The sequence below is a fragment of the Bombus pyrosoma genome, linkage group LG1 (genome assembly GCF_014825855.1).
Source record: "Bombus pyrosoma isolate SC7728 linkage group LG1, ASM1482585v1, whole genome shotgun sequence".
NCBI lineage: Eukaryota > Metazoa > Arthropoda > Insecta > Hymenoptera > Apidae > Bombus > Bombus pyrosoma.
This window is the reverse complement of record NC_057770.1, coordinates 14,014,719-14,025,624: the sequence shown is the minus strand read 5'-3', so window position 1 is coordinate 14,025,624 and position 10,906 is coordinate 14,014,719. Positions and strand designations below refer to the sequence as shown.

Here is a 10,906-nt window from a genome sequence, read left to right as displayed (position 1 = left end):
ATAGTTTTCAGTTTAATTAATAAAATGCTGAGTTTAACTGACATTGGTATATATAGGAACTTATAAAATTAAGGATCTGCCCTGTTTGGTCGGAGTTTAGCATATACAAGAACCTATGTATTTAAGCTTAAAATTAGGGATCTGCCCTGTTTGATTGCACAGAGACAAGAACGTATTGAGTTCTACGCTACAAGAATCTATTTAATTGTACGGTTCTACGATTCTACCTTTCGAGATAGACAAGTATGAGAATGACAAAATCGCACAATAATGAAACTAATTATAAGTTACCTAAGAAAGAGAAATTAATTGTTTAATATATTTTTTTAGAGAAGAAAGGGGAAGATTCCCTTTCAAACGATTATGGATTAGTGGAATGATGCAATAATTTTAATATTTTTTCATTTAGATCTAAAACTAATCTAGAACTTGGCAATTGGCATGTCAATTGTATTGACATGAATATTTTCTCACCGTCACATGGAATTCATATTGTTTTTCCTCAGTACGCTGGTTTATGAGGTCATTTATTGTTAAATATTTACTTGTAAAATGTTATAAATACTTTTGTGGTATTTCCTGATAGTACTCATATGAATAGAGAAGAATAAAAACGACATGTAGAAATTTTTAATCTAGAAATCCATTAGTTTTTAAAGTTTGGTACCTTTGGCCTTCTGCATAGCTTACTTTAACGTGATAGCCATTTAAACGGTAAATTTTATTATTTACTTAAACACATATTGTATTGAGAATAACGGGATCTCGCTTTATTATCGATATATGATTGAATTTGTCAAATAACATTTTGAATAAAGATTATATACGTTGTTCAACCAATATTAGTTATGCTTTTCTATCTTCATAAGACAATATCCAGTTACTCTCATAGTATCAACAAAGACGAACAACGTATAAGATAAAAAGAATAATGCGGAATAAGTTGACTAATTTAATAAAAAATACCAAACTTTAACAATGGACAATTTTTAAACCAATGCAATGGATTCCTGGACTTCAAACCGTAATTCCCAGACGCAAAATCTTTATATCTTGTTTCCATTTATCAAATTCAGGAAACATTATATAATTGTTTGAAAAGATTCTTTGCATAATTGCACACTCGTGCAATCGTTACTATTACGAAGGGGTTATGTTCCCCTGACGCACTGAGAAGCTCAATGGACCGCCGTGGTCGAGTGCTGTAACATGATCCAGTATCAGATATCGCTGAGACAATGTATCTAGGTACTAATTTAAAAGTGAAACTTTTTATTTTTGACTTTTTAAAATTATATTTTTACTTACGTATTTGTGAGACCTGTAAGTGTGTTCTGAATATAAAAGGTCATACCAAGGAGCTCCCTTGTTTTCTCGGAATTCATTTAACTATAAAAAGTTTAGTTCAATTATATGATAAATTCCCTCATTTTGAATTAATAACAGGTCTTCGTAATCAGCATTCTGCGGAACACATAATCATTTCAAAGTTCGTGGAAGGGAGGGCGAGGGAAGTTCTATCCAAATACAAATTGCATTTAGGTGAAATTGTAGAAGCGTATACTCGTGAAAAAGTATCCTGACTGGTTTAATCAAGAAAATCCATGCTACGAACTTGCTGCAACATAATAATTGTATTAAGATCGAAAACAAGTTCGCAATTGCTACAAAAAATAAAAATTACAAGTTATTAAAAACTTATAAATGTTTGGAAAAAAATATAAATAGTAGTATTTTTTATATTTTATGTAACTGTTTTTCAATTGAAAGTTATATTTTTTATTATATTTCTTTTCTATTACGAGGTCATAACTTTTAAACAAAATTGCAGAAATATTTCCGATATTGTTAATATTGTTACTATTTGTTATTAAGTGATACATATAATACTTCAGTTATTCGTCTCGATAGTCACAGCACATCATATTTCACAGCTTGATGAATTATATAAATAAAGTAAGATTACAGTAATTATTATTTAAGATTACTTATTGTATTTTCGCAAAGATGTATTCAAATGAAATTTTTGTTCAGCCATCGGATATTTTCTACTTCCTTGTTCGTATTGAGTCATGTTTCTCATGCATTTTATAAATGTCAAATAAGACATTTTTTTACTATATCTCTATTTTACTTGTGCTATTTAAAGACAAGTACTATTTTTTCTAGATGGGGACAATATTGATTGCCTTTTCATTGATGTCTTTTGATAACTAATATATTTATTAAGGTTCATAAGCCTTAAGGAATTGAAACAAAATCCGACTTGCGCTCGAATCGCACGGATTGTGGTCTCGAGTGCGTAGCGACTGGATATGGCACTGAGCGAGTGTAACAACGTAGCCGCTGTTGATCATTGCAATTATCAGACGATCCTTCCTTCGATCTTCTTTTTTTTTCTCTTTCTTTTCCTTCTTCTCTTTCGAGTCGTCGAGCAAGCAACACGCGCTTATCGTCTTTGTCCATCGCTAATTATAATTATTTTACCGCTACATCGCCTTCCAGATTCAGCTATTATAGCTTCCGTGCCTATCGCGATTATTATTATGTCCGGAGTGTTTAATAGAGTGTCAATAATTGTTAATAAGGGACTTTCCTTGTCTTTTTCTCGTCAGGATAGTCTCAGCTATTCAATTTAATCGTCTCGTCTGTAACAATAAATAATAATTGTTGAAATTATAATGAACACAAATTCATTTTAATTAGTAAAATTGAATGTTAAATTTATGCTTCACCTCGCTTCTATCTTTACAATAAATACATTTGGCCAAATAATTAATAAAAAATACACATTAAATACAACGCGTCATTAAAATTTTTATTATTATTTTTCAGATTATCGTATACATATGTTAGTGGCAATTTTCGAGAAGATATAATGACAGATAGCCGCCGCAATTTATCCCCGCCATAAATTATGACTGAACTGAGAGCTCTATATGAACCTCAGTAAGCTGCTAGAGTGAATATTTGGCAAGTTAATAGCTGACGGTTCAAAGTCGCCGAGTTATGAGATATCGATTATGTGACTGTTTAGAGGATGCGTGAGATAGTTTACTCATGACAAACGACCCGACTGTGCATTGCTAAAAGATAGAGACATTATTCGAAAATGGGCTAGCCACGGAACAGGAAAGGCAGTGATATCCTTTGATAAGCGAACTGTGAAAGATTGCACGGCACTTACCTTAGTACCTTGGCGAATTATAGATCTCAAGTATTCTAAAAATATGACTATCTTTATAACATCAAAAACGGGATTAGTGAGCCTAACGTGCAAACTTGCGATACTCGTGACAGTGCTGTGATTTAATTCATTCCGTGGATTCATTTATCGCGTACTTGTGTTAAACAAATCGAAATGGAAAATTCGCCGGTTACGTAACCAAGTCGAGGATCTGGTGTGTCGTATCCTGGATTGCATTGGGAATGACACAGCAGCAGAGTACTCGAGGGCTGTATTAGCCATCGCGGCTTTGTCACCTGTGGTTGCGTTGCCAGAATTCAACGAGGAGGATATCGGCGATGTCACGAATACGTGATGCGACTGGATCCAGAAATTAACGGGAAGCGTACCGCATCAATGCTTGGAATGCGCGCTTACCCATGTGCTTTCAGGTTCCGCAAAAAGTGATATCGCGGGTGGCAAGCCCGTCCTTGCACTTAGGAGAAATTTCGGGAGGACCTTTGCACGATATTCATGTTGGAAAGGAAGTTATACCATCGAATGATGCATGCACTACAGTGTACTAATGATACTGCGAGGAGCTACGTTAATTGTATCCGTATCAAACCCAAATATTTGAAGCAGACCAAAGTCACTTTTACAGAAGCGAAAATAACGGAATTAGTGATAATTAAAAATATTATGCGCGAGGTATGAGTTGACAGCAGAGCTCTTAATCAGAATCGTCGAATTGGAGAAAGTTAGTATGCAGAACGAAGACAATCACCAGACGGAAAAGGCACGATCGCAACAAGAATGGAAGCAATGTTACATATGCGATGACGGCGTATACAATGAGCCAGTGCTCGAAAAGGCGACGCGATGATCGAAGTCGCAACCCACAGAAGCCTTCGGCGCTAGCAACGAAAGGTGTTCCTACCTTGCACTTATTGCTCTAAAACTGCTTGACGATATTTGGCCGATTGGCGAAAACAGATGTTATATACATCTGTATGAGTGCGTTTGTGTGCTCAAGCTTAAACCGTGCAAAACTGAGATAGTGCAAAAACTGCTTAGGCACGAGTTCGCCGACCGACAGTAAGTAACAAAAACGCGTGAGCCCGCTGAAAATAGATAAGTTGCCGATTAAAGAAATGAATTTGATCACTACATAAAAGGAATTTATGTCGATTCTTCCCCGATACTAGTTAGATTCTCCGGACAGAGATCGTATTTGTAACGTCCGACGGCTACTATGAATTCTTGTGCATGGCCTACGGTCTCGCTAACACACTGGCTGTATTTCAACGAGCGATCAACACCGCCTTAGGAAATCTAAAAAGTAAGATAGCTTTAGTATATTTAGACGATATACTAATCTCGTTAGAAACAATAGAGGAAAAATTCGAGCATTTAAAGCAGGTTTTGCATGCATTCGATATAGTGGGGTTCTTACTAAATTTGAAAAAATATGTTTTTTTTTAAAACTACATCGAATATTTGGGGAGGGAGATATCGACTGAGAGTATTAGACCTGGAGCAGGGAAGGCGCGGTCCTCTGCAACGTGAAACAGGTGCGACAATTCATGGGCTTTGCAAGCTATTTTTGTAAGTTTATATCTGTATTCGCTATATAAACAGTAATTCCTTCTACTCAAATATTCCATGTCGCGATTGTCGATATGCTGTTATGGATTTTAATGAGTAGCCAGCTCGTGTAAGGCGTGCAGGAATATTTTGGTCGATTTTTAATTGTCAATAACTGAAAAACAAAGTCGAAAGCGCAAATTTTTTATTCCTTATTGTTACCCTATTTCGGCTTCAAGAATCACTCCTTAAGTTTGTGTATACCTGTAGCCGAACACCTTGTATGTAGTCGGCGGTTGGACTTAGCTTTGAGATATTCACAAAAGACTACCAATGTTACTATAGTGTATTTCTGCCCATAGTTGTGCGTCTGTGACAACGTATGCGTCAATATTAGCTGCCGGCTCCCGGCCGCTTACCTTCCGTTTATAGACGAGGGTTGTGTGAACTGAAGGCTGCGTGCGCAAGTGCATAAGCGAGACTGTAAGAAATGTCTGTTATATCATATAACGAGATTTAGAAGATTAGAAGAGGATATAATCCAATGCATCGGGTTAGATTTTTCAATCTGGTTGCCGCGAGGCGGCTGGTTACACTTGCATAAAATAATAAAAAATTAATCATAAAAATAGAAGGCGAATAAATAATTGACATTATTTTACCAATAATAATAATTCTTATCAGTTTACGTAAGCGTTGCCAACCGCCTGGCGGTGGTCGGATTGAAAATATTAGCCTGAACAATACAAACTCAATACATTGATGATATTCATTTTTTATTGAATTATAACATATATTTCTTATAGCCGCGTATATGTACGTTGTGTACGAACCTTCATTTCGGATACCCAAGCTCGCCCCATCTTCGTTTGTATATATAAACGAATAATTTCGATCAAGTCATTTTATTTGGTCACACGATTCTATATAGAATCCTCTGTACTAATAGCGACAGTTCTTTGCAAATATCTCCGAAACTAAGGTTTACCATCGGTTATATGAAAAAATTATTCAAAATGTCGCTTTCTATAACATATTTTAAAATCATCAAAATCGGAAAGAACGTAACATTTCTATAAGTTTACCATATAAATTTATATGTTTCATAAACTTCATTAATTGTAAGGATGAATATACAGTTTTTGAAAAGAATATTTAGATTGTAATTTTAATAAACAATAATAATTGTACTCTTTTGACTTTAGATTTACACAGGCGAAATGAAGCAATATGCATAGCTTCTGTTATTAGTTTCAAATAAAATTTGCAATTAATGCAATTTGAAAAGACACTATTTTTAATGAAAATATATAATGAACTTTGTAATGTCTATTATGTGATTTTAATTTAATCAATTCTTGAATTTTATAGTTACACTGTGTATATTTCGTAAAGGAAAAGAGGTCCTGTTAGGGATACACACGAAGAAGGAGAGAGAGATTGTAGGAAGAATACCATAGGTCAATCCTACATTCTAAACGTGACGTTTTCACTTTCACATTAACAGTATTGTTGTGAACGAGAGGTACCAGCAATAGTAGTATTATATCAGTGAGTTTATAATTTTTGTAAAAAAGTATTATTAATTTCATTTTGAAATTATGACAATGATCCAGTTCAACTGGATTTGGAAAATTATTATCCAGTATATGATGCTTATTCTACACACTCAGCCTGAGATAGTTGTAAGTAATTAAATGTTAGGTTGTGTAACATAAGTTTTGTTAAATCTATAAAAGTTGAAGTTACTCTTTTTTACATACGTAAATATTTTATTTGGTGTTGTTTAAAAAATGTTAATGAAACTGTAACTTTTTGTATTCAAATAAAGATATGTATTTAAATTATTAAAATTAAATGAAATTAAACTAAGCTTGTGTATTCAAAAAAGATTTTTTGAGATTCGTAAGAAACGACAAATATTTCGATGAATGAAATTGTTGAAATACATATACTAATTAATATATTTTAAATGCTTTACTGAAAATTATTTTAGTCTGACACAGTTGAATTGATTATAAACAATGCTTTGCAGTATTTAAATATTTGATACAATATTTAAATCAAATATTTAAACCAAAATGTTGATTCAAAATAATTGGTGTAAATAGATTAATTAGTAATCTAATCTAATCTAATAATAATAAGTAAGTAAGTATACAATAGAAAGACAATAAGGAAATATAATAATAATAAAATAAGATAAACCTTTTGATAAATAAAAGGATAGGTAAAAGGATAGATATAATGGTAATTTTTTTGTGGTATTATGAAGTATTAAAGATAAAGATATTAACAAGCATTAATATTAAGACATTGAAAAATTGAATTTTATTTTTAAACATATGTAGGTAAATCAATATAACTCGATATTTGAAATAAGATAAATAAAAATTAAATGATTATAGGAATTATCACTTGATTTTATAAATACGTAAATATGTATATGTATATATATGTATCTACATGTATGCCCGTGCGCGCACATATTCACACACCTGGCCTATTATTTGTACATGCTATATATTGCCATTAAAAATAAAATAGGTTATTAAGTTATATATATACATATATATATATACTATGCTTATTGCTAATCACTACACTAAGGAGATGAATTATATTTATAACATTAATTTGAAATAAAAATACCAATTATAGTAAATGGATACAAAACAATTTTCATTATCTTTAAAATAAAAATCTATTGTAATTCAATATAGGTACTTATAAAATCGTAAAAAATAAAATATTAAGATTTTTAATATGATTGTTTATATATACCTAATTTATTTGCAGTTTGATTCATTATTGATAAATAAATAAATTTTATAAAAAAATAAAACATATGATGAAAAAGAATAGTAGTTTTAAGTATTATAGTAATATTTGTTAAGTATTTCAGTAACAGATATTAATTAAAATTTGATGAAAAACCTGATTCTTGTGTTTTTCAGAATACGGAGAGGTCTATGAAAACAATATTTTCATGTTTAAACCGAACTGCTGGTTTTTATGCAGATATTAATGCTAGTTGTAAGATATATCACACTTGTGATGAATATGGAAATAAATTCACTTATCATTGTCCTGAGGAAACTGCTTTTCGACAAGATGCTCTGATATGTGATCATGCTCATCTTGTGCAATGCCAAGGAAGTATTATTTCTAGTACAAAAGAATATATTAAAGAAGAAAAGGACAATAGTTCTGATACAAAACACTCAATAGATAACGATCAATCCCTTTTTCATTCTTTTTACATGACACAACCAACAAACACAAGTAATAAAGAAAGATATGGATTTGTCTTTAATTCAAGACAAATTTTTAAGAATTTTAATAAGACAGAAACAACTGGAAGGGATATAATAAGCTCATTTTATCCATTAAGTTATATTAATTATACTACAAATATTCCTATTGATCATTCTATAAATACACAATCTATGCATATAATAAGTCAATATAATGAAAATGGATTAAGAAAAAATGAAAATTTTTCTACTCCAAGTCAAAGCTTCCATGAGAAGGATAAACTTAATGAAAAACTAATACGAATGAATCAAAAAGGTTATTTATACCAAAAAGTAAATGATGCTTTATATAGTTTTCTAAAATTACCTTCAAATACATTTTCTGGAAGTAATCAAACTCAGGAGAATAATGTAAAAATCTATCAATCGACAAAAAATCCTATTGACTTTTTAAAATTATCACCTATAAATTATAGGAATTACCCATATTTAGAAACTTTGAAATCTATACAAAAGAATACAAAAATGATTTCTACTACAGTTCATAGTACAACAGCAAGTATGACACTATCTACTACAGAAATACCTGTGTATGCTCTAACATTGTCTTTAAAACCTTTAATACCAAGCGAACTAGAATATGATCCATATTATCCAAAATTCTCAACAACAACAGAACCTTATTATACTTCTACGCAGAACCTAAAAGAATGGTCTACTCAAACAGTGCGGTCAACTACTCACCTTGAACTTCCAGCAGTTTTACCAGACTTAAATTCTTTGGATGACATTGTTGATCGCAGGAAGTTACTTTACATTCCTCGAATTAAATTCAATTAATGTAATTATTTTAACAAATCTCCGTAACTAGATGTATGAATTTTGCAAAATTATTTCTTTTGTTTAATTTCAAAATAAGTTAAAATAAGTTAATTATATAAAAATGTTAATAAAATCAAATAAAATAAATTATTTATATACCAAAAGTTGGTTAGTATTTGTTTATAAATATTTTCTTATAAGAACAATGCAATAAATGAAACATGAGAAGTATTTAAACAAATATTAAATTCTATATTATGTAGATTATTTGTCTAATTGTAAAACATTAAATTAAGGACGTTTTAGAAACATCCAACAAAATCCTAAATGTATCAAAAAGATACATACATATATGTATATGAATAACATCCAATATTATAATATGTATGTTACAATGTCATAAATTATTTTCAGAAAATGACGTTTTCAGAGATTATCTATTATTTCTATTTTGTCCAATGTAAAACATTCGTTGCATTAGCCATTTCCTGTTCACGAACTTTCTTTGATGAAACTGTAGAAAGGCTAACTATTTTGCAACTTCGATGATTTTTGGATATATTATAGAAATCGATATTTTGGATAACTTCTTCCTATACATGAGGGTGACTCGCTTACTTTTCAAGATATTCGCGAAGAACTATCATTGCTACTGCAGCAAATTTTGCTTGTAGTTCCATGACTGTAGTAACATATGCGTCAGTATTGATTGCCGGCAGCTTATCTTCTGTTTATAAACGAGATGGAGCGAGCTTAAAGACTTCATGCGCAATGTGCATATGCGAGGTTGCAAGAAATATCTATTATAACTTATAATTCAATTAAGAGTGAATATCATCAATGTATTGGGTTAGATATCTCAATTCGGCTGTCGCATGGCAGCTAGTGTCACGTAAAATAAAAAAAAAAAGAAATCGAAGATGAAAACAAAAATAAAAAATAAAAAATAAAAAGAGAATTTATTTTTTAACACTTGATTTACACTAATTACAATTTGCTTTTGAACTCCAGCCGTGACTTTCCAAGACTGAAGCTCTTACAATGTGACTTTCGATCGGATCTGTTTCTTTTCCCTTTGTCACTCCTCAATATCCCCACTATCCACGCGTTTGTTAGGCGTCCGCGACCGTTACCACGCACGCCTTCTTCTCGAACATTCGATGGAAGGACCGCTGGGATATTGATGGCTCATTAGTCATTTCGGCGATATACATTGTCGCCGAATGCCGTGTAACATCAACCAAATCTCAATCCACATCACAGACCAGACCACACACCGAGGGCAAGATGGCATCCAGATGTCTACGCATCCTTACTGCGTACCCTCAATAATCTTAACACTAGGTTTACGGGCGTTTCGTATATACCTATCTCTACGAGCATCCATCAAATTTTTTATTTATTGTTTATTTTTTAATTTTACAATTTGTCCAGTGGGACTTTAGGTAAAATGTTGTATCTTGTAATTGAATAGCATGTGGATGGTTACCCCCAATGGGGTACCATCTTCGTGTTTTTTAGGTTATATCCTTTGTGAGATCAGCTGGGTGTTTCCTTTTTAGTCTTCTTTCTATGCTTGTGTTGATCGTTTCTATAGCCAGCCTGTTTGGGTGTGTTGTTATTCTTTCTGTGTACCTTTCCGCGCATCTGGTAATCTCCTCCTTGACCGTTGGTATTCCCAGGTCCTTCCGAATATCCTCGTTTCTAATGTACCATGAGGCGTTTACTATTGTTCTAAGAATTTTTGCTTGTAATGTCTCCATTTTGTTTATATGGCTGCTGTCCCCCATAGTGGTATTCCGTATGTCCAGATTGGTTTTATAATAGTTTTGTATATTTTTAGTTTATTTTCTATGCTTAGTTTGGATTTTCGACTTGTTAGCCAATGCATTTGTCTCCTTGTTGTCTGTATTTTGTCTATTATTGATTTAATATGCTGTTTCCATGTGAGTTGTGTATCTATGTGTAGTCCTAGGTATTTGACTTGTCTTGTTTGTGTTATGTGCGTGCCGTTCAGTAGGATGTTTGGTGGCGTCTGTTTTCGCAATGTGAATGTAATATGATTGTATTTGTT

At 32.0% G+C, this 10,906-nt stretch overlaps 1 protein-coding gene and 1 long non-coding RNA gene across 8 annotated transcripts; one reads left to right on the top strand and one right to left on the bottom strand.

The window, feature by feature from the left end:
• Window positions 1-548: 548 nt before the first annotated feature.
• LOC122565593 lies at window positions 549-10,223 on the bottom strand. Of its 5 annotated transcripts, none has more exons than XR_006316238.1 (3): window positions 9,824-10,223; window positions 4,107-5,234; window positions 549-2,648 (listed from the first exon to the last, which is right to left on the bottom strand). It is a non-coding gene; the product is annotated as an uncharacterized LOC122565593 (long non-coding RNA). The 5 variants fall into 5 exon arrangements; XR_006316223.1 differs by lacking the exon at window positions 9,824-10,223 and having other exon boundaries at window positions 4,107-4,501; window positions 4,701-6,130; XR_006316221.1 differs by lacking the exon at window positions 9,824-10,223 and having other exon boundaries at window positions 4,107-4,928; window positions 5,018-6,130.
• On the top strand, window positions 6,166-9,815 carry LOC122577948. Of its 3 annotated transcripts, XM_043749818.1 has the most exons (3): window positions 6,300-6,438; window positions 7,711-8,851; window positions 9,247-9,815. In XM_043749818.1, the coding sequence occupies exons 1-2, from the start codon at window positions 6,355-6,357 to the stop codon at window positions 8,848-8,850; spliced, it is 1,224 nt and encodes a 407-aa protein (XP_043605753.1). In that variant the 5' UTR covers window positions 6,300-6,354; the 3' UTR covers window position 8,851; window positions 9,247-9,815. The 3 variants fall into 3 exon arrangements, with proteins under 3 accessions (XP_043577547.1, XP_043605753.1, XP_043605667.1); XM_043721612.1 differs by lacking the exon at window positions 9,247-9,815 and having other exon boundaries at window positions 6,166-6,304; window positions 7,711-9,165; XM_043749732.1 differs by lacking the exon at window positions 9,247-9,815 and having other exon boundaries at window positions 7,711-9,165.
• Window positions 10,224-10,906: the final 683 nt, after the last annotated feature.

Excerpts from the sequence above, each read along its gene's own strand:
- LOC122577948 (XM_043749818.1), top strand. The coding sequence starts at position 6,355 with ATGACAATGATCCAGTTCAACTGGATTTGGAAAATTATTATCCAGTAT. Across the intron at positions 6,439-7,710 it reads ACACTCAGCCTGAGATAGTT|AATACGGAGAGGTCTATGAA; the intron begins GTAAGTAATTAA and ends TGTGTTTTTCAG.